The sequence below is a fragment of the Sphaerodactylus townsendi genome, linkage group LG01, assembly GCF_021028975.2.
Source record: "Sphaerodactylus townsendi isolate TG3544 linkage group LG01, MPM_Stown_v2.3, whole genome shotgun sequence".
NCBI lineage: Eukaryota > Metazoa > Chordata > Lepidosauria > Squamata > Sphaerodactylidae > Sphaerodactylus > Sphaerodactylus townsendi.
In genome coordinates this window covers 123,655,356-123,679,064 of record NC_059425.1, presented here as the reverse complement: position 1 = coordinate 123,679,064, position 23,709 = coordinate 123,655,356, and the positions used below count along the sequence as shown (strand labels likewise).

The 23,709-nt window shown below is 44.1% G+C and overlaps 2 protein-coding genes across 2 annotated transcripts in view; both read right to left on the bottom strand.

Annotated features, from left to right (window-relative positions):
- The window catches only part of BEND3 (BEN domain containing 3), a 50,244-nt gene extending 32,945 nt beyond the window's left edge, over nucleotides 1-17,299 (bottom strand). The window contains exons 1-2 of the mRNA XM_048493402.1: nucleotides 17,235-17,299; nucleotides 15,733-15,768 (exon numbers count right to left, since the gene is read on the bottom strand). The gene's annotated coding sequence lies outside the window, so the exon portion shown is untranslated. The remainder of the gene's footprint in view (nucleotides 1-15,732; nucleotides 15,769-17,234) is intronic.
- Nucleotides 1-23,709, bottom strand: part of PDSS2 (decaprenyl diphosphate synthase subunit 2) — a 106,599-nt gene that overhangs the window by 707 nt on the left and 82,183 nt on the right. Inside the window, exons 5-7 of the mRNA XM_048493415.1 lie at nucleotides 19,182-19,355; nucleotides 17,235-17,366; nucleotides 15,733-15,768 (exon numbers count right to left, since the gene is read on the bottom strand). Of these exons, the coding sequence (XP_048349372.1) occupies nucleotides 15,733-15,768; nucleotides 17,235-17,366; nucleotides 19,182-19,355 (342 nt within the window). The remainder of the gene's footprint in view (nucleotides 1-15,732; nucleotides 15,769-17,234; nucleotides 17,367-19,181; nucleotides 19,356-23,709) is intronic.

The window sequence follows — 23,709 nt, the reverse complement described above, 5'->3', positions numbered from 1 at the left end:
AATAAAATTAACTGGAATGGCAGGAGTGGGGAGAGAACGATTTCAGCCCAAATGGGAGATCTACCAAACACTGCTACTGTATAATCTCTATGGATTCAAGGGAGGAATCACACAGGTTTCTGAAACAAACACAACACTGACACAGTGTATAACAGACTTCCCTCTGTGATACACCTCTGAAGATGAAAGCCACAGATGCAGGCGAAACATTAGGAACAAGATCCACCAGACCATGGCCACACAGCCCGGAAAACCCACCACAACCAACAACACTATTGTGTTAATTGTGCTTTCTGTACGATTTGATCATCACAGGTCACACAGTTCTAAGGAATTAAGAAGATGACAGAAGGTTTGAGGTATCCATTCAGAGCTTTTTATGGGCAAAACACAACTAGAGTTAGACATTCAATAACTATTGATACAACCAGAGTGTTAAGTATGTTGTGGAGGTAGAAGATTTATCTCTTTAAAATAAGAGGAATTTAAAGAGATAAATCTTCTACCTCCACAATGTATTAGGGTATCACTATCTGTTCCCTACTGATAAAGTACTATGGACATATATGCCCCAACAGGTACCTGGGAAATAAATAGCATGTCCTTATGCCTCCGGCTGCATTCAAATACTATAACAGGCTGAGGTTTAATCAAATGCCAGTTAGCTGTTGTTTGAATGAACTTGCTTTTTGAGCACCAAGTTTGTTTACACATCAGGTAACCTGAATAGCTAACTGGGACAAGGCAGAAAGGCTGGATTCCTTAATTGAGATTAGGAACTCTTCTTCTCACTTGATGACCATAAAATTTAGCTCTATTCCATGTTTAGGTAGCTAAAATGAAGAATGAGATTAATAAATGGGCTCTCACACTGGCATATGAAAGCATTAAAAGGCTGTAAAGAAAATTTTCTTGCAGCATTTAAACAATACATTTAACTAGTAAATGGCACTAAATTATCTGAAAATAACTTGAAAACCAGAACACAGCTATGAGAACCATTTGTTTTATGTAAGCACTTACCTTTATATATAATGAATTAGTCTTATCTGAACATGAAACCTAAGTGAATTCATTATGTATATTTGAGGATAAAATCAGTTTCTAGCATGGCACAGTACTTTAACGTTCATGTCCCCATTCATAAAAGTTTTATTTTCCACATTACTCGGTACTATACTTCTGGGGAAATATGTTTTTATGATATGCAAGTATGCAACTCCATTAATTAAGCATTTTCTGAAAGAGTGTAAAACCCATCATACCATCCAGTGTGGATATAGTTACGTGGAAATGGCTGCTGCTGTTGTGTACATTGCTTGTAGCAGTTGCAAGTCTGCAAAGGCACATCTCTTTTATCACTGGTGGGGTGGCAGAGATATCACTTCAAGAAGGTGCTGCGGACTACTATGGGCCTATAACTTAATGTTCCTTGGACATCTGAGGTATTCAGAAATTTCTCTCCCTAAACAACTTTAGGCTGAGATACAGTCTTATATTTATTTTATCATTTTTAAATGTCCCAAGATGCCTAATGTAAGATAGTAAACTATATGTAAAATAGTAAACTATCTTAAAACAAACTCTAAAATCAATTGAAACAGCACAGCAAAACAAACAAAAATAGCAATGATAGATGCCCAATAAATACAATCTGTTATCTCGAATGAAACCTCTTTAAATACAAGCTGAAGGAGGAAAAGTTCCCATTTGTAAAGAGCGATTTTTGCAAAAATGAAATGAGGACTTTTGGCTTGATTTTGAGACTGACTACCTTAACCTTACAAGCTTCAATTTCCAGTATCCTTTCTACTGACATGTATGAATATTCAATTTCTTTTGTGGCAGTCAGGAGCATTTTTGCCCTGATTTAGCTATGTCAATGAAGCCTGTAGATAAATTCTTGCTGCTACAATTATCTCTGAATTGTAGGGCAAACAAACTACCTTTAAAAAAAAAAAACCCTCTCTTGCACAAATTCTTTGAGGACTAGTCAGATATTTTTGGGTTACTTCTCGGGATTTACAGGATTACTATCAGCCCGCCAAGATTCCCTCTCTTAAAGTTAAGGACATAGGATGCTGAACAGTTTCTTTCCCCCAGTTCAGTTGGGCTGTGCATTTCTCAAATCCTGCAATTATACAAGTACACATGCAACTTGTCACCATTCATCTCTGATGGAGAATGCCTAATTTTTAAAGCACATTTTAACTAGTTTCTTGAAAGTACCATCTGTTTTTAAAATTCTTTTAGAACTGATCCACTTTCATTTTTCCTCTAATACAGTTCCTAGATACCTCCCCCCCCAAAAAACAAACAAACACAAAAACAGGGCAGCCTCACCACCTTGCAACAGATGTGGTGGCAGCACTGATGACTATTGAAATTTGGTAAGCTTTTCAACTATTTAAGAGAAACCAACTGGGGTCAGAAAAAGGAGACTGGGGAATGAAATCCAGCCTTGAGTTGTACCACAAAATTGGTGAGAAAATGCTTCTCCAAATGACTACCTAGATGAGATGGAGCAACCAAATGTAAATTCTTGGGGGCAAAACTCTATTTTTCATATAAAAAGGAGATCTGTGTTTGGGGAGAAAAAGTGTTTATCTGAAGCACATTTCTCCCTACCCTGGTCCTCTTCCATCATAGCCAGGTTGTGAATAAAAGATACTTTGAGTGGTGGAATGTACCAAGCTATGGCAGACAAATAAATAATCTTTTAAGCTCACCTTATTCACATTCACTACTTTCTGGCCATCCAGACTCAGCTTCCTACCCAACCACTGACAAAAACCCATTTCTGTCAGTGTTGGGTAGGAAACCATCTGCTTCAGTCATCCTCTTTGTTTTCCCAGCTCTCATTCAGGGCTTCAGACCCAAACCCTTCCAAAGACAATCAGCCTTGACATTGGGATTTCAGCTCTCCAAACCCTCCTCTCCCCCAAAAAGGATGCACAGCTCCTACAAGGATATCCAATATATATTTTTAGGCAAATTTAAACTAATTTGTGGTCAAAGAACTAACTAATGCACTAGGTGTTTACAATGTTATGTGCTGCCTTGTTTTCTCTTGTGGGGACCCTTCTGCCTTGGTAAGTGCTGATGTTCAGACCACCAAAATGTTATCTTGAAATGGGGCCAATATACTTAATAGCTAATCGATTCACTTTCCACCTTTGCTGCTAAAATGTTTTGTTAGTTGCTGTAGATATGATTGGTCTTTACAGCTGAACATGTTAATTTCTTCCTCAGATGTCCTACCTAAATGGCAACTAGATAAGCATTTTAAACATCCATTGGCTATAATAATGTAGGCCTTCCTGGCAAAGCACATAACTGGAGAGGTATCTGAAAGGTATTTAGCAACCTAACTTTAGGATTGTAATACAGGATTGGAGAGGTATTTAGCAACCTAACTTTAGGATTGTAATACAGCTATTAGAACTGTACTCACAATGTAATCCTTAATGATTTTACTTAGGCAATGGAGTATGAACTGAGAGTTCTAGTGCCAAAGAAAGACATTTCAACAAGACTCAGAATTTGTGAAAAATGGGCTATAAATACCTACCAGGAGAAAAACTGAATCTCTTTAGCATGATATGAAACTATTTCATAGTTAGCAATACACACTGTGCTCCAGTTTTTCAAAAAGAGCTGAAGAAAAAGCCTGACATCTCAGTTAAGCATATTTATCTGTAAGACAGAGCATTTGTTTTCAGTGTTACTTCCACGTAAATGTGCTTAGTTCACAGCTTGAGATACTAATCCTACCAATGCACAAAAGAACAGCTTGTGGCTTGCACTGACACAGCTGTCATTGTATTCAACACTGTGCTTGGCTAACTATTTTGCTACTCGTCAGTTGCAATCTCTTTGTAGATGTTTACTATAGTACCGTGATTCCCAACCTTTTTTTTTTAACTTGTGTAGAAGAAGAAGAAGAAGAAGAAGAAGAAGAAGAAGAAGAAGAAGAAGAAGAAGAAGAAGAAGAAGAAGAAGAAGAAGAAGAAGAAGAAGAAGAAGAAGAAGAAGAAGAAGAGGAGGAGGAGGAGTTTGGATTTATATCCCCCCTTTCTCTCCTGCAGGAGACTCAAAGGGGCTTACAATCTCCTTGCCCTTCCCCCCTCACAACAAACACCCTGTGAGGTAGGTAAGGCTGAGAGAGCTCCGAGAAGCTGTGAGTAGCCCAAGGTCACCCAGCTGGCGTGTGTGGGAGTGTACAGGCTAATCTGAATTCCCCAGATAATCCTCCACAGCTCAGGCGGCAGAGCTGGGAATCAAACCCGGTTCCTCCAGATTCGATACACGAGCTCTTAACCTCCTACGCCATTGCTGCTCCTCTTGGCATCCCTTGGCAACCTGTTTCCTTAATATTGAATGCTCATACTAGCAAACCCATTATGTAATTTTTTTCACATGTATCCTTGGGATACTTGTACCCCAGGTTGGGAACCAAGGCTATAGTATCCTACATACCTAATGCTCTGATGACCAAAACTGCTGAAGGTTTTATCAGTGCTCCTTGTGGTACTGTTCCGATGAGATATGCTCAGATTAAAAGGCAGAATTTTGTGTTGCATATTATGACTGCATAAAATAATATTTTGGAAGAAGATTTATAAAATAACATTTTGAAACCCTGGATATTAATGAAATACTATTATTGTAAGAAATAACAGTATTAAATAATTGTAGTTGTCCTTTGCCAGGAAAAAAGTTTCCTTAATTTGAAATCTTCAAGGAGCTATTTTTGAGGAGGGTCTATATAGACATATAAAATACGTGAACAGCACTGACTCACTGACAAGCTAAAAACTGGAACACAGAAGTAGGATGCGATTTAAAAAATCCCTTTGCATCTGCAAAGCAAACAGAGATTCTCAGCAATTCCAGTATATAAAGTGTAAGAACTAATTAACTAAACAGAAGTCACTGTGGTCCAGTCAAACATCCATGTCAACCCATGGTTTGGTATTACATGATCCTCAAGTTTTATATACGTCTTTTCTTCTTTGCCTTCAATCAATTTGTTTATCTCTTTCTTGCAGCAAGCCAGAATTCCCTACTACCATGTCTGAACTGAGAAGCAAAGGCCTTCAAAACCAGAACTGGAAAGCAAACTCAAACTGCAATTTAGAGACAAAGTGCAAACCACTGCATGCCAGTTGGACAAACAATGGATTGCTGCAAGACAAGAAGTCAGAAAAGTAACTGCAGTATGGTAGCTGCACCTAGCCTATTTATCACCTACAAAATGGGCTTTCAACTCTGGGTACTTAGCTGTGTTCAGTTTAGACACTCATGTGGTGTGAGAAATGGGCAACTGCAACACCATGCTGTGAATGTGAGAAGGGCACGTGCTGCCAACTGGGTAGTGAAGCATATACTGATATTTAAGGCACAAAATGAATGAGCCGAGTTCAGACAGTAAAGACATACATTTCATATAATTATACAACTACAGTGCCTCCTAAAAGATAAAACACTTCCAGTAATAATTGCTTACAGGGCATTTTGAATCTCCAATTTCTCCCATTTGAGTATCTGTAACCATCAATATATGTAATTTGTGATGTGATCCTATATGTAGATACTTAAATCTAGAGATTGGGGCCATGGACAGAAAAGAGAGATCTTTCTACCAACCAAAGAAAAGCTTTATGTTTGCAAAACAATCTGAATTTTTTTTAATTGGGGGGCTTACTCCCCATGGTAATAAAACAGGCACCAATTGCTATGAGAAACAGAAGGCTTTAGTGGCTATTGCTGAGCAACCAAACAAGTACTGCCAGTCTTCAAACCTTCATTTCTGTCAGGCAAAGGCTGAGGGAGGGATCAAGGCCCTTTCCAGGGATATTTTGGCCTTTGGTGGAAAACTTGTTGAGCCAAGGCCAGAGCAACCATCAAGCATTTCACCCAGGCACCAATAATTGTTACTATTCAACAGCAGTCATCCCAAAAGCAAGTGTAGTGCAGTGGTAAGACCCAGATTTGAATCCCCACTCTGCTATGGAAGTTGACTGGGAGACTTTAGATCAGTCACACATGCTCGGCCTAACTTGTCTCACAGCCTAACTCAGGGGTAGGGAACCTGCGGCTCTCCAGATGTTCAGGAACTACAATTCCCATCAGCCTCTGTCAGCATGGCCAATTGGCCATGCTGGTAGGGGCTGATGGGAATTGTAGTTCCTGAACATCTGGAGAGCCGCAGGTTCCCTACCCCTGGCCTAACTTGTCTCACAGGATAAAATAAAGGAGAACAGAATGATGTAAGCTGCTTTGGGCTCCCACTGAAGAAAAGTGTGAGATATAAAGAGGGGGGTAGATAAAGGTAGGGTGGTTGGTGGGCCAGAAGAAGAAAAAGCAGCAAAAATAATTGCAAATAAAGATGTCCAACAATGAGAATAGTTTCTGACAGCAGCAGAGCTTTAATCTTTATGGCTGGGATATCTGCACAGAGCACCCATTACTGTTGGTGAGCCTGGGAAATTGAATTTCCAATTCCTCTTGGATCAAGAGGTATTAAGGTATTGGATCAATGAGGTATTGGATCAATGAGGCATTGGATCAATGAGGTATTCAGAACTCAATTTCCCAGGATCCACTGGATGTTGCTTGTAGTAGTGCACTGCCGACCCAGCAGTGCCGTAGTAGAACGTTGGGATTCTTTAACTGGTTCTAAGTGCCTTGCCGGTCGCGATCGCGACCCCCACCATCCTCCCCCACCCCCCCCCCCCCATGAGTCACGGGTCGTGAACTTGTCTGGCTCAATCACCGGGCGCAGGGACAATGGTCTTGCCCCCAGGTGAGGATTAGGCTCAGACGCGTACGCTCTTCTCCGCACGTAGCCAGATGAGATCATGCATCACATGATGATCTCCCGACCTCCCGGCACCCGGTCTCCCGGAGCTCCCCCCAGTCCTCCTCCTACACGCTCCCGATAGAGTGGCACAATAAAGAGTGCACCAGGAACCGGCAGGTGACGGGAGACTCGCTAGGAACACGGACTCCTCCGGGTCTCCCCGCCACAAAGCTGGCGATCTCCACGGCAGTATGTTATCTCCGCTGTCTCGATCTTCCGTTTCTTTACGCTGACCGCGTGGAGTGGAGCTACAAGCTGGTGCCGGGGAAACCCGGGAATCCTCGAATCCCTCCCACCCTGCTCACCGTGCAAGCGCCTTGGGAAGGGCCGCGATGCCGAAGTCCGCTGGATCGGCGCATCCAGGGACCACCCGTTTACGGTATCGCCTGTCCTTCTGGATCGGCAAGCATCCCCAGAGACATCGCAGCGCTGGCCCTAGGATACTCTTCTCGTCCGGACGGAACACCGGTGAGTATGGGAGCTTGCAAAAGCAGGGCTTATGACAAGCACCGCGTTGACGCAACTGGAAAGCTGCTTAACGAAATGCGCGCAGGGTCCCCGTATTAGAGAGAAGGGAGCTAAGCAAATTGGATTCGAGAGATTGAAGCTCAGTGTCCATGGTACCCAGAGGGGGGGACATTGAATCTTAAGGAACTGGGAAAACATCGGGCGCAATTTCTTTCAAGCACAGAGCCTCGCGCCGCCGATATACCGGCTGCTACTGATCGATGGGAGCACAATGTTTCGTCGCCCATCAATACCTGCAGGACCTACGGCTCCTTGCTGTAGGCCGCCCTCCTTCTCGATCTTTCACCTTCAATTTCGGTAAGCCCTAAATTTTCTCTATCCACTAAATTGGACGCCTGTCCTCCTTCTGCCCCCCCCTCGCTCCTTCACCCAATTCAAACTCTCCCGCGGCAATCAGCCGCATGCCCTCCCCTTGCTCCGTAGCCTTCCTTTTCCTGAAGCTACTGGCATTCGATCAGCGCCATCGTAATGGCGCTGGTTTCAAAACTCATCCTGCGAGAACGTATTAGCCACGATCTGCAGAAGAAAGAAACCCTGACGGAGAAGACTGATGCCGATATTCTTGTGCATTGTGCCCCATCCACTTCACAGATACTGAGGAGGATGGTATAGTTCCTCGGGCCGGGTTGTCGAGTACCGCCCCCTGAGCTATAATAATATCCTTACCGAGCTCCGCAAGGCAATGCGGGACGTAGGAGTCACTAGCCCCTACGTGAGAGGCATGCTGGAAGCGCCGCGCAGTAGTTGAACCCACCCGGGAATGGTTCCAGATGACTGAAACCACCTTTCGCATGCTCCTGAGCCCCAGGCGCACTTTGTGGTCTGGGAAAGTGAGTTCCGCCAGCAATGCTTCAACAGAGCAGAAAGCCACCTCTGGCGGCGCCTACACCGCCGCTCAGCTTTACGGCTTCGATGCTTTTGCCAACCCCATCGATCAATTGTCCTGCTGAGGCCACCCTTCTACGATTAAGCCTCTTGAGTAGCCTCTATAAGGCATTTATCAAAGTCCCTGCAATGCCGGCCAGCCAACCCAGAGTTTCTCCTCCATCCGGCAAAAGCCCCAAGAGCCCTATGCTGAATTTGTGAACCAGGGCTCCAGGAAGCGCTCAAGAGGCAGGTAGATAGCTTAGGAGGCCCAAAACGAGCTCCTCATGCCGCCTCGCAGCAGGAGAAGCGCTTCCATGGAGTGCCAAAGCAGGGCAATCACCGGCCCACTGCGAAAAAATCCTAGAACTGGCCGACATGCTTAAGGCTTGCCAGGACATTGGGTCCCTCCTCGCCCACCAAGCTACAACCTCCTCGCGCAGCTTACTCTCCATCGGCGGGGAGACAGTCTCCAGGATGACTGCTTTAACTTTCTTTGGCAGACCCGGACACTTCCGAAGGGAAGTGTAGGCAGCCAGGTGGGGGGGCCTGGTACACCATCAGCCTCGATGGAGGAGGTGGTCCCCCTTCCCCCAGGAGGAGAGAGGCCACCTAAAACCCGGTGCCCACGTTGCCAGAAGGGGCTTCCATTGGAGAAAGCGCACTGCCCGCCGAGAAACTCCCCACCGGGCGTCTCCCCAGCCCAGGACCAAGGAGGAGAGTACTAGAGCAGACCCAAACGCCAAGGCTCCCCTGCCAAAGCTTAGCCCACCCCTCTCGTGGCATCTCGCTCGCATGCACTCCAGCTTCCATCTCCCTTTAAGGATTCCCCCATGCAGGTTCTTGTCGCCCCAAACCCCAGTATGACAGGCCCATCCCTACCGGACAATTGGGCTAGTGCTGTTAAAGCTGCCTTCTGCCGCTGAATAACAGGGACTGTTCATCGTCCCCGGAGTGATCGCACTCCCGCGCACCAAGCGACCCATCATCCACCTTCCAGGGTCTGGACAAACATCCCACAGGAGCTGCCCGCTGGAGCCAGCTGCGCTCAGCTGATTCTTTCTTTGCCCCATGCGCTGCCCGCTGCTTCGACTCCAATAAAGGCTACTACGAGCCCCAGCAGCCAACATGGCAGCAGCCTCACACCGCACCCGTCGCCGCGAAATGTGTGGAGACACCTATCGGGAGCTCCCCGGTCCCATATCTGGAGCTCGCCATAGAAGAGATGATAAGTTCAAGGGCCTGCGGTGGACACCGGCGCTTGATGTTACCCGTCATTATCAGAAAGCAGCCGAAAGTGGCCCGACCAGTGGCTTACGATCGCAGGCTTACCCGCGACATCTGGGGGGTGGCGGGGAGACAAACCGCGGGCCGGAGCATCCGCCCGCTCACGGTCAGCAACCCAGGACTTCGAGCGGCAGCTCCACAGTCCGCCCCATCGTTCTAGACATCCCATGTCAATCTTCTGGGGAAGAGACCTCTACGGAGTCAGGCTTAAAAGCGAGCTCTGGTCTGGGATGGGTAAAAGCCGTCACGGATCATTGATTCCAATCGTGCCTTCCGAAGTTGCCTCCCAATTTCCACAGGAAATCTGTTTCCCTCTCCCCTCCCCTTTTCCTTCTGTTTTTTCGACCAGTAAAGCGCGGGAGACCGGCTAATTGGCTGACTGGCCCTCCCCTGGATTAAAATCTGGGCCCGCCCTGATACGCGCGAGCACTGGGTTTCAGGACAGGCCCCAGTTTAAAAAGGGGCCGCCGCCATTATGCCGCTTAATACCTCCAAAACCCGTTTGGGTTGCGCTTATGCCCAGCGCCTGCGTCTTTATCAGTGATACCATTAAATATTAAAGGCCAGGCGCCCGGCAGAAACCGCCTTTAAGGAGGCGGGGTCTCGGCGGGCGGCGTACCCCCCAAGATAATTCGATCACAAAAATTTAGCACCATCCAGCTTCCTGCATTAGCCACCAAGGTCACGGTAGAGATTGTAAGCTCCCTTGCAAAGAAACCCCCCCTTCCTTTCTCTCTTTGTGTGTATGTGAGGAATTTTGCCTCTAATTGCCTGAAGTTAGCTTCATTTACCGGATGCAATTCCATCCCCCCCAAAAGGTGCTTCCAAAGCCCCTTTGTGTTAAGCTGATTAAGCATGCATACCCACAATCCCTTCTGTGACTTCGCTTCTGTTCCCTCTCCCCTCGAGGCTCGGACCCTGCAGCCTTTACGCACCCTGATGACGCTCTGAAGCCATTTCCCACCTCAGGGTCGCCTACCTCCCTGCCCCCCCCTGTCAAACAACTAAAAGCAGAAGTGTAGGCATTTGGTGAGGATTGTATTAAACGCAACCTTCTACAGGCTGCAAAACAAGCCTTTCTTCCTTCCACATATTAAATCTAAACACTAACTTCGATCCCAAATCTCCCAGCCATCCGCTCTAGAACTGAGCTCTGGCGGGACAAGGCGCCCCCCCCCGTAACTCTGTGAAGGGGGTGTGTTTCAGTCCCTCTTCCTACAGGTTCCCCGTGGACTCCGATTCGGGCCATAATAGTGCCAACCCATGGAATGGCGCCAGGAGGAAACCAACCCCATCCCGGAGATGGAACGCATCTCTCTTAGAGGATCCCGCCCCAGCGATCCCAGCAGGAACGCCAGCCGCTAACGCCTAAAGACCAATGACCTGCAAGGGAGACGTCAAGGCGACCATCAACCAGGTATTCAAACCATGCGCTGTTTGGCTTCATGCAAGACCGACCCTCGAGACACCTCGAGAACCTCTGTGCCGCTCTCTTTGCGATCACATCACCACCAACTCAAAAGCGACCACCATCCCTTTGCCTGTTCTTGCTGCCTCCTGCCGATGATGATCGGCCACCCCCCCTGGCAAGCTTTCACCAGACCAGCATCTGGGAGCAGTTTGCTGCCGCTGCCAACGTCTTCATCTTTCTGCCTGGGCCAGTACCTAGGAGTCGGGAGCCTGGGCTGAGCTTTCCTGCCTTCGCTCCCCGTCTGCAAAGCACTCCGGAGATTTCCTAGCTGAGTCACCAGGCTGAGCCCCTTCATGAATGCCCTCTATCCATCAGATATTCTATGAAAGCGCCGACTGAGGACCCGTCGTCCAAACCCTCCAGGCTGGCGCTCTTTCCGTATGTCACCAAGACGGTCGCTAACCACGAGTCCAACACCTGCGCCCGACATCCGCCCGAGGCGCAGCCGAACGGAGAACCGGCCGGGGCCCATTCGTCGGCTGACAGGCCAGTTGGAACTGCACACACATGGAGGACATTCCCCGCGTGTTCGGAAACATCCTGCTCCCCAGGGGCTGGTTCTGGACCTGCTTGAGGGGAGAGGATCGCTTAACTACATTCCCGCCCGACTCCCTGCCGGAACTCTTTGCTGCCTCGAGTCGCCTTCTCACCATTGTCCTACCCCAGGCTCCACCCCGGGAGCCCGGATGTTACCGCCGCCGTCTTCCGCCTCTGCCTTTTCGAGGCCTTCCTGTCGGAGCTACGTTCTCCCTATCCGAAGCGGAGTTCGTCTCCCTCGCAACTTCCCTAGTGGGGAGTCCCCAGACTCTCGCTTCCTACAATGTTAAGACTATTGGCCGGCTGGCCTGTGCCCTTGCGAAGTCCATCAACTTCTACCTCCACCGCTTCTGGATGCCCTGGCCTCCGAAAGCAGCAAGAACTTCGTCAAGCGTTTACCCTAGACAATCGTGCAGCTATTGATTATTTGTTGTTGTTACATCACCAAGGTTGTGAGAATGTACATAATATGTGTTGTTTTTAATCTTTCTGTATAATTCGCAGTTGATCCACATGAAAGTGCGCGAGCTGCAAGAAGTTGTATCTAATCTGAAGTATGATGTTTTGCCCCATTGGTGGTCAGCCCTCTGGAGCTGGCTGCCGTCAGAGGATGGTTGAGTGCTATTGTACAGCTCTGCATTGGTTTAATTGCCAATGTGCCTTGTTATCGGATCTTGTTTCGCTTGCCAACGCGTGTCTAATATTGCTCTTGTAACGTGTGCTAAGAAACCCCTCACATTTCCCTTACCCCGCCCAAGTGCCTCTAATGTTGCAATAAGCAGCTTGGCAGCCAACTTGACTCAAACGTATGGAGGAGACAAGCTGGTCCCTTTAAATCGCCCCTTAAGCGTTTCGGCCCCCCGTTTTAAAATGTAAAAAAGGAGGAGATGTAGTAGTGCACTGCTGCGACCCAGCAGTGCCGTGAGTAGAACGTTGGGACGCTAACGGACTCCGCTTTGGCGCTTGCCGATGCGCATCAGCACTCCCCACTCCTCATCCCCCCATGGAGTCACGGAGTGCGTGGAAACTGTCTGGCTGAATCACCGGGGGCAGCGACAATGGTCTTGCGCCCCAGGTGAGGATTAGGGTCAGACAGCGTCGCAGCTCTTCTCCATGCAAGACGTGAGCCAGATGAGATCATGCATCACATGATGATCTCCCGACCTCCCGCTCTCCCGGAACTCCCCCCAGTCCTCCCTCCTACACGCCCCCGATAGAGTAACAATAAAAGGTGCCAGGAACCGGCAGACGGGAGACTCGCTAGGAACACGGACCTCCGGTCTCCCGCTGCTGGCGATCTCCACCAGATGTTATCTCCGCGTCTCGTCTCGTTCTTACGCTGACCGCGTGGGTCGACTACAGTTGCTGACAGTGCCCAGGCCAAGTCTCAAAAGCTGAGACCTCCAGTGTGGCTTACAGTCTTCTCCACTAGCCCTCTCCAGCACCAGTTTGGTGTAGAGTGGCTTTTTTTAAGGTCTAAGGGAATAAAGTCTGATAGCTCAGGAGTGGCAGTGGATGAAATTAAATATGTTTGAAAAGTGGTCCATCCATGCCTGTGCTGGGACTAAAAAACTGAGGGGGTGATGCTGATAGGATATTGCCCAGAACTTTTTATTCTTATTAGCAAGTGAAACATTTATTAATCAGTTTCAGCTCTTTTTTTGAAACTTACTTTTTTTAAGGGCAACAGTGAGCTGGTAGTTTTATTAGCTTACAATATCTTGCAGGAAGAATGGTTGCATCACTATTACAATAACAGCGATACAAGATACGTAGTTGGTTTTTCAATATCTGACAGTTTCTATCAAACCGTATATTAAAGCTATTATTAGTATTTTTACTACTACTGACTGATCTGCTGCTGAAAACTATCAATTATGTTAGCAATAAGTTTACCATAAGAACAAAGAGTATCCAGAGCACACTGAGAGGATTAATTATTTATTGGTTAAGCTCAATCAGAATGTTAAGGTTGACCAGCTTGGTAATATCATGATTCACTCTTTTGGTCTACTGGACTCTTTTATAATAATGCACATTTCCAGAAGAGGAATTAGGATGTGCCATTAATGGAAAATGATCACTGTATACATCAGGGGGTCCCAATCTTTTTGAACCTGTATATATCAGGATCTCCAACCTTTTGGAATTCTGACATAGCATGGTAAGCATAGCCACAAAATTCCTGACACAAAATGCCCCCTGGAGATGGTAAAACCAGTCATAAAATGGGTACTACGTCTTACTTTCAGTCACACTATGAAGATTCCTGTGCTGTAGTGGCAGTTGCTGCCAATGTTTTAAAAAATCTGCACAGCCAATCAAATCTCCAATGCTGATTAGAGACTTGTGGGGCAAAAGCCCCACTGGGCCCCACCTACTTTCTATAACACTTGACAGGTGCCAGAAAAAGTCCCAGCAGGTACCATGGTGCCCATGGTAATCAAGTTGAGGACCCCTGATCTACATGGTCTGCCACAGAAAAATCCCAAACATACCTTCTCAGTTATAGATGATGACATAATGGATAATGTTACTTCCCCATGGAGAACTAAATGTGTATTGACCAGGTGAGTCAAGGGGTAAAGACCCATTTATGATTATTCTACCAGAGGAAATAAAGAAATTGGCCAACAAAACTCTGGCATAATTGATCTGAAGGTCTTTCGAGTGCCTCATATAGGGTAAGGGGCAAAAGAAGAGCTATTCAAATCATAGCCCACAGCAGCCATAGCTTAAGAACAAATCATTCTCCCCGATCCCAGAATTGAAGTCTCCTGCTATAAAAACTTCTGCCTGGGGTAGTGTAGAGGCTAAAGTGTTGGACCCAGGTTCATATTCCCCCTCTGCCACAGAGGATTGTTGAGTGAAATTGGTCCTGTCACACACACTCAGTCTAACCTACCTCACAGGATTGCAGTGAGGACAAACTGGAAGAGAGGAGAACAATGTAAGCTGCTTTAGTTCCCCACTGAAAGGTAAGATATAAATTAAGTAACTAAATAAATCTCCCTATGAAGAATCACTTTTAGGGAAAATGAAAGGGAAAGGTTGAAAGGCTAACAGGAAATACATCTGATTTCATCTACACTGTAAAGTCTCTCATAATTCATAACTGAGCCCTGTAAAGTCTCTCATAATTCATAACTGAGCCGTTCGGGGATAGGGCGGTATACTAAATTTAATAAATAATAATAATAATAATTCTTGGATAATAGAATTTTTCTGTTGAGTTTGCTCTGAATCTTGGAAAATCGAGATAACACCACAAAGACCAACATTTATTGTAGCATAAGCATTCGTAGTCCAACGAACAGTTCACCAATGCATGAAATATTATTTCAGATGTACACCTATATTTTACGCTGTCACAAAAATCTGTTTTTAAAACTAGCTGGGGGAATCTGGATTGGGGCTATGATGCTGGAGGCTGGGCCCTTTTTCTCCTTGCTATCCCCCTGACACTGCCCCAGCTATTTGCCTTAGAAGGAAAAAAATGACCAGCGGGGAATGGGTTAACCTCCGCCCTAGTCCAACCTCTACTACTCCCTCCCCTTAAAAAAAAAATTGGCTTGTGGAGAGGTGACCAGTGATTTGCCATTTGGTCTATTGGCACCCATGGATCAAACAGAAGCAACTATTATTGCAATCTAGTTTAAATACAAAGAAATTTTCCAGACTGGATGAACAGTATAGAGTTCATTCTTCTCAGAACTTTGTCCTAGAGACTCTAAGACAAGGGGGGAAATAAATTGACTTCCCCAAAACATGAGTCTATTGATCGGAGCTGCATACTTTGATTTTTAGTTAATGTTCGTACACTGGGACATTATACTGGGAAAGAAATTCTTGCAGTTTTATGCCATGCTTTCAAATTCTCAAATGGTAGAAATGTGATTATTAAAAAAGGCTGTTAGATTACACCACAGCATTGGCAATCAATATACCACCCTGACATTCTGCATGACCAACATGGTCCACATAGTTCCAGGACCACAACAGCTGGATCATATTAGTTAGTTTGATAAACTCCAATGCAAGGTGGGGCATAGGACTCAGGATCTCATACACCAAGCACAATACCAAGTAAATCAAGAATGAACTAGCATCTGCATGATCAGAAACACATAATTTGTTCATTAGAGGAAGTGCAAACAGACATTGCTTTAAAATTACTTACCTCAGTATAGTCTAGTAAACTTCCTTTAATCTGCACCTTAAAACAAGAAGAAAAATCATAATAGTTTCATTTGTTAGATATCTGCAACTCAAAAAAGTATTTGCAGTTCCATAAAAATACCACAAAAGGAGATTACGTATTTATTTAATTCATTCATTAATTCATTTAAACCCTATCTTTCTGCTTTATGGAGACCTAAAGCATACTTCATATGAAATAACATAAAATGAATGTTCATTCCAAGAATAGTACTAAAAGCTACTGTAAGCTGTTTAATAAAACCTATTCAGACTCTTTCAGAAAGCTGGGGGCAAGAGGTGGGGGGGGGGGAGTTATAGGGAAGATGAAGGTCAGGAACCATAAACTGCTTCAATTGAATGTACTATTAGTGAAACTCTATCTTAGCCCTGAAGGAGATGGTCTTTTCAGTGATGAAGACATGGAGAGGGAAAGAATGGATTTTAGCAATAAACATAAAGTGGCCCCACAAATATCTAATCTACTTATCCTTTATAATGTATAGGAAAAAATGTATTTGCCATTTGCAGGCAGTCAGGTCCGCTTGCACTACACTAGGGGGACCAAGAGAATGACCTTGGTTTTGAAACAACTGTCAGTTTTTCCAAATACGCAAGTAAAGACCTCAGTGGATGGAACCATGGTTCATTTGCTCCAGCACATAAGAAACATAACGATAAATGACGAAAGTTAATAATAATGCGCAAAGGCAATGTCGACTTAAAGGAATTCATGCACTGGCATATTCCAATGGAGATTCATTCAAAAAGCACATGGTCAAGCTTTCTGAGGCACGAAAAGAGACCAGCATATGGCTTAAAAGCAACCACTGAACAGAAAGGGGGCTTGAATGAAGACAGCACATTGAGAAGGGATAGCAATCAAAACAGAATATCAGCATCCTAAAATTAGTCCAGCCAGCTGTGTTTTGAGTTGGAATCACACATGCATGAGCAGCTTCTTCCTTCTGCCTCTTCTTTGCTCTGTGCTTAGAAGTAATTAATTCTTGAAAAATGAAAATTGCTATTTTATTTGTTTAAAATCTCACAGAGTGCAAAGCCAAGCAAGACATTAAAACCCAACACTATGAATTTTACAGTAAATTACTTTAATAGTAGGATGTTACGGGTCGTGTTCCAGTAGTGTTTTCTCCTGATGTTTCGCCTGCATCTGTGGCTGGCATCTTCAGAGGATCCAGCCACAGATGCAGGTGAAACATCAGGAGAAAACACTACTGGAACATGGCCGTACAACCCAGAAAACCTACAATATCCTAGGGATTCCAGCCATGAAAGCCTTCGACAATACTTTAACAGTGATAGTATTTTGTTTAAAAGAGACAATCCCTATTGTAATCTCCCTTTCAGTGTACCACTACTTTTGCATATTTATTTTATCTACAAATTATTTGGCATTCACAAAATCAGGAAACACTATAACCATCAAATTAACTTGTAGCAATTGACATATACACATTTATTTACCTCTCTAATCTGCTTCATCCAGGCTTCTCTTCCAACGAGTTCCTGATGGAAAACGACTGGAGCAGAATTTAAACTGAAGGCCACTGTACCATTACCACTTTCTTTAACAAATGGCTGAATGTCGACATTTAGCTGAAACATAGAGTCAAAATATTGTGTAAAGTAAAAGTAGCACCTCATTTAACATCAACCTTATCAATACTTGCTATCACCTGGATGCAAGGGTCCTCATCCTCCCCCATCTGAAATATCCACATGAAAAGAACTGCTTTTCAGGAATTCTGAAACATAATCAGATCATTTCTGATTATGTTGCCTGATCAAAATCTGATTAGTATCAGCATATTGTTCAGCTGCAAAATGTAGACATTTGTAACCACAGAACACATATGTTCATATTTAAATATACCTTTTCAAACATTCTAGAAGGATTGTTTTTGGCTTGAATAGTTAAGTTTTACTGTATCCTGTTTTATTTTTTTTACTCCAAATGTAAGGACAACCATTTCTGAGATGTGAGAGTTCCCCAGAGACAGAAAAGCAGTTACCTTTCTAGCTTAATTCAGTGATTAGTTGAGACATACCAGTCTTTCAGCTAGAAAGCAAGGAAGAGATAATACAATGCCTGAGCTCATCCCAAGCAGCATGCCTGCCTTTCCTCTGTCCCCAGACTCTAGTGTAACAGAGTCAAACAATGCAAGGCACCAGGAGACTGTGACTGCATCTCTGAAGCATTTTCATTGGTAAGTAAGGGGAGGGGTGATTAGTGTTGGCCTGAGACATGAAAGAGAAGGTGCTTAATGCCCCCTCAACACACCCCCATGCTATCCTCAGGCCTGAAACAACTCCACTGAGGAAATATATAAAGCTGTCTGTACTTGCCTATGTATTTCATCTAATGAGGAAAGTAGAAGCCTCAGGGGACCATTTGCATCCAACTTTCTTTCTATGGCTGCTGCTGCTGCTTCCTTTTTTGGCATTGTAACAGCTGGCACCATGAAGTTTTCAAGGGAAGAGATGTTCAGAGATGGTTGCCATTGCCTGGCTCTTCATTACAACTCTGAACATCCTTGGTGGTCTCCCATTAGGGCCGACCTTGTTTCCAAACCCTATCATACTAGCTTCTTATGGTAGGAATTCTTTGTCTTCCCATAATTTAGCTAATGGAAATGTTGTTACAATAAATAATAAAAGGATCAATTCTTTCCTTATATAAAGGACTTTTACTATATGGGAAGATTCTATCCTGTGCATTATATTTAGGCTTTGCAATTTTATTCCCAAACCAAAGGAACTGCTCTGCCACTGAAGGCCAAGAAAGCAACCCTTAATGTCTTCCTCTGTCGACTAGGTTTTTAATTTCTATATGTAATTTTTAAAAGTTGTAAGTTTCTATGATACAGTGCAGCAACAAACTCCCTTGACATATTTATGACAGTTTTGAGACCCACAGAGGAAGCCTTATTGAGGGACCATCCATAGGGCCTGTGTAGCCGCCACCTCTAGGCTGTGGAACTCCCTTTCCTAGGAAGCAAGACTTGTGCCATCTCTTCAAACTTGTTAAAGCAAATTAAATATACTTTTATTTTTTGAATGAGCTTTTAGTTCTCCTATTTTAAATGTTATGCTCTTGTTGATTTTTTTAGGGGGGTTCCTAGGATTTTATTATTTCAGTATATTTTAATGTATTCAGTATATGATCCCGATGCTTTTTTAATCCATCGATAAATGCCCCTAGCAGGCAGAAAGGTGATCAGCTAAAACAACTAAATAACTTTTTATATATCTTTCCATAAACAGTTGCTTGAGCAGAATGCTCAAATTGAACAATGTGGTTTAAAAAAATATTAAATAGGGTCATCTGTAGAAGCAGAACAAAATGAAAAGATAATTGAGGCTTCTTTATTATTTTAGATTTTGAGCACTGGAGGGAGAGGGCAGGCATACCTTTTGACTCATAGACATGTGCTTTCCATACTTAAATGCCATATTCTGGATCCCTGCATCATGCTTTGCCAACTCCATTGCAGCTTGGCAGCTCTTTGCTAGCAAGGCACTATGAGATAGGAAAATTTGTTCTTCCCACATTGATATTCCAATGTCATCTGTGAGACCATTTTCCTAGAAACACAATAAAACCTAAAGTGAATGACAGGGGGAAAACAAGGATTAAACCCTGTAGCAAATGTGCATACAAACCCAGAACCTTGATTACACAGGTAAAGTACTTATTTATACTGAATGAGAATCTTCCAGAGCAAGGTAATAAAACTTACAAACTGACAAATATTAGCTGCTGAAATTCTATTTTTCTACTCATCTCCTTTTGACTTAATATCCAAATCATGCTCATTCCGATGATTTTTATAGATTTATAGATTGATGACTGCCAGTACGGATCTTTCCCACTTTCGGCTTCCACCTTGCTCAGATATCTCAGAGTTGCATGAGAAAGTGTTGGGTAGGAAGAGTGATCATGTCAGCTAGGACGTTTCCACTCATGCTTCATTGCATGCAACCCTTAAAACTTTAAATGATCAAGTCGGTTTACTATAGCTACTAACAAACGCATTACAAATTCAGCAAATTTGGCTTGTATTTGTGCTGAATTCAAGGTCCCCAAATGCAAGCCAAACCAAATCCATTGGAATGCCCGAATCTAAACCATGATTTGGGCATTCCAATGGATTTGGGGGTGTTTAAAGGGAGCCCAGAGGATCTCATTAAATCCCCCCCCAATACACGCCAAAGTGGTTGGTTGGATTTAAAGAGACCCTCTAGGCTCCCTTTAAACAACAAGGGAAGTGTTCTTCTTTTGGTATAGATTGGGGCGCCGGATTTAAAGGGAGCAAGGTCCCACCCTTTTGGGGGTCCATAAAATTGAATCTCCTGAACCAAGCTTCACCAAACCTGGGTGCTCTTGCCAGGAGTGTCTCCTGGAGCCACCCTGAATGCTTGGTGCCTCTACTTTGAAAAATGTGCACCCTGCTTACACACCCTGAAATTCCCCATTGGCTGCAATGGAGCCAGTTCAGAGCAGAGAATCTGGAGAAATGTTGGGGTGCCTGTCAGGGGCACATTTTTAACCTAGTGGTACTAGAATTTCAGGGTATCATCAGGAGACTCTCCTGATGATACCACACAGGTTTCATGAAGTTTGGCTCAGAGGGTCTGAAGTTATGTACCCTCAAAGGAGACCCTTATCTCCTATTATCTCCCTTGGAAACAATGGGGGATCCGGCACCCCCTTTGGGGGTCCATAACTTTGGACCCCATGAACTAAACTTCACAAAATCTGGGAGGTGTCATCGGAAGAGACTCCTGAAGATACTCTGAAATTTTGGTGCCACAAGCTTTAACAATGCGCCCCCTAAAGGCTGAACATGAAAAAAACACTTAAAATGGCAAAAAATGCTAATGAATCCGAAGAAATTCTATACCGATAATTTTATAGCCAAATCTGAATTTTGCCATTTTTTTCGATATTGCTCAAGCTGACTCATTACTGACCTAATCTAAGCGTGTCAATGAGATTTCATCAGACATCAAAACAAAAAAAAATCAGAAGACTTGTACATATGGATTTTAAATGCTGGCTGAAGAAAAGGTATTGGGAAGAGAAGGAATAAGCAGGGAGAAGTTAACGATCTCTCTTCCAGCCTGCTGTTTTTCCCCTGCAGATTACTAGCTCTTATGCTGCACTGTAGAGGAGAATCACTAGTAAGGGCCCATATTTACATGAATATGCTTTATAGTAAGTCACCTGGAAAGGACCATGGAGTGGTGCTGCCAGTCACAGTAGGTGTACATAGTACAAGGCAATTATTTGTTTAGATTATGATTTAAGCAAAGATTATTAAGGTAATTACTGTTTAATGTTCATTATTACACCACTATTTGCTGTTCACAACCACTATTATTACTTATTGTCTATGGTTCATTATATCATTGTATTGTCGAAGGCTTTCACAGTTGAATTCAACTGGTTCTGGTGGGTTTTCTGGGCAATTAAATTACCAGACCACAGCCACACAGCCCGGAAAACCCACCAGAACCATTATATCATTGTTTGTTATATAAATGTTATATAAAAAGGCAAAAAATCCAAACTTCACATCCACGCTATAGGGGTCAATGCTATCAGTCACAAACCAGGAAAGGGATTTAGGCGTCTTAGTTGATAGTTCCATGGGAATGTCAACTCAATGCATGGCAGCTGTGAAAAAGGCAAACTCTATGCTGGGGATAATTAGGAAAGGAATTGAGAATAAAACTGCAAAGATTGTCATGCCCTTATATAAGCAATGGTGCTTAATCGCGACTTTGGAGTACCGTGGCTCCAGTTCTGGTCAGCTTGCGCATCTCAAAAAAGTTGCTGCTGGGATATTGAGGGAGATAGAAAAAAGTGCAGAAGGAGAATGGCAACAAAAGGATGATTGAGGGACTAGAGCTACCTTCCCTATGAGGAGAGGCTGCAGCGCTTTGGGACTCTTTTTTTAGTTTGGAGAGGAGGCTGGCTGAGGGGGGGGATATGGCGATTGGGGAAGTCCACTAGCAAATTATGCATGGGGTAGAAAATGTTGACAGGAGAGACATTTTTCTCTCTCTCTCAAGCCAATACTCAGGAAACTAGGGATTACATTCATTGAAAATGCTGGGGGGGGAAGAAATTAGAGGATCTAATAAAAGGAAACACTTCTTCACGAAGCGATGGTGATTGGTGGTGTTTGGAAGATGTATGCTGTCTACAGGAGGTGAGTGATGAAGCAAATCTAACCTGGATAATAGCTTTAAAAGGGCTTGAGACAGATTTATGGAGGAGAGAGTCGATTTATGGCTACTGCAATCTTGATCCTCCTTGGAGTCTGAGAATTTTGCAAATGCCTTAACAGACCAGGTGATCGGGAAGCAACAGCCGCGACTTGAGGGCCATTGGCAGGTTCACATCCTACATTACGTGAAGTCTCCCAAAGGCACCTGGTGGGCCACTGCGAGTAGCAGAGAGCTGGACTAGATGGACTTTGGTCTGATCCAGCTGGCTTGTTCTTATGTTCTTATGTTCTTAAATGTGTATATTAAAAAAAATTCCTAGGACTAGGGGTTTTCAACAATGACTTTCTACATTTAACGGGGGGGGGGGGGGGGGTGCTTCAAATTTTGTCTCACCCCTGCAAAATACACCACAGTTTTACTGGCTGTTATAACCAGGTTGTTACAACCAGTTATTTGGTTGACAAATACATTTCCACGATGGCACCCCGGCCTTTTCCACAAAGTGTCCATTGCCCTTGAATCATAGCCATCTTCTGAAGCTTAAGGAAACTAAGGTTACACCAAGGATACATGCCTGTAAGATTATTAAAGCCTGTGGTGCGTTTTGTCACTGCTTTCAGCATGAGCCAAAAGGTATTTAAAAAAGAAACCCAGAAAAGAAACTGTAGAAAAGGTACCTATGCCATCTAACAATCCTGTCCCTGTAAGTTTCTTCAATTAAATTACTTAGAAACAAGCAAGAACTAAATCTGCATGACACCATAATTTTCTAGAAAGGTATTATCTGTCATGAAATTGGTAACGAATGAAATAAAATCCCCCCATTCAGCTCTAATCTTTCTCCCTTGTGGCTATGGCCAAGGAGTGCTGTGTTGCAAGGGAGGGGATAATATGAGACTGATGGGAAAAGTAGTACAATTCTGCAAAGCCAAGTTGCTGAACATTGTATCAAAATTCATTGCTTTCAGACACAGCATTTACTTGCATGGAGAAGAAGGAAGGGAAGAGAAGGAAAGAAAAACCACATGTTTGATGCTATATGTGTAATGACAAATGGAAAAAAATCAGGCTTAAACTCCAACTGTGTGACATCTGACAGCCATAATGTCAAACATTTGTGTTTCAAAATTTCCTTGATTTCAGAAGGGCAAGGAGAGAAGGGCAAGGGCAGCCCTTTAAAATCCAATTATTAGCCCCTGGTTTAAAACACATTCTGAAGATGATGAAAAAGTGGTTGCAGCTTAGACCCAGAAATGCTGGATGGACAATTAGCATGATAGCCAACTCAGAAATGCGATTTAATATTCCTCTAATTAAATTCCACTAAATCCCAGTCTCATTAATGCAAAGACTGGAAAGAACAGCAGCAGCAGAAACCCAGACAGGAAGGTGACAAGGACCGGCTGATGAGAACACACTAGCTTTCAAGCAAAATACAAATTCTCAGATTTTATACTTGCATATATTTGGCAACTTAGTTGAGCCACTTAACCATTCTCTGTAGGCTTAATATGATTGTGCTTTCTGGTATTACTGACAGGATACTGTCTTTCAAAGAAGTTGTTAGGGCTCAGTCTGGTCTGGCTGGGGTTCCTTGGAGAGAAGACTCAGAGAAAAGGGGATTGTTTTGGTTCCAGATTCCCAGGCACTGCCTGTAAACCCAGAGCCTGAGAAGTCAGTAGTTCCTGCAGGATCAGGTCCA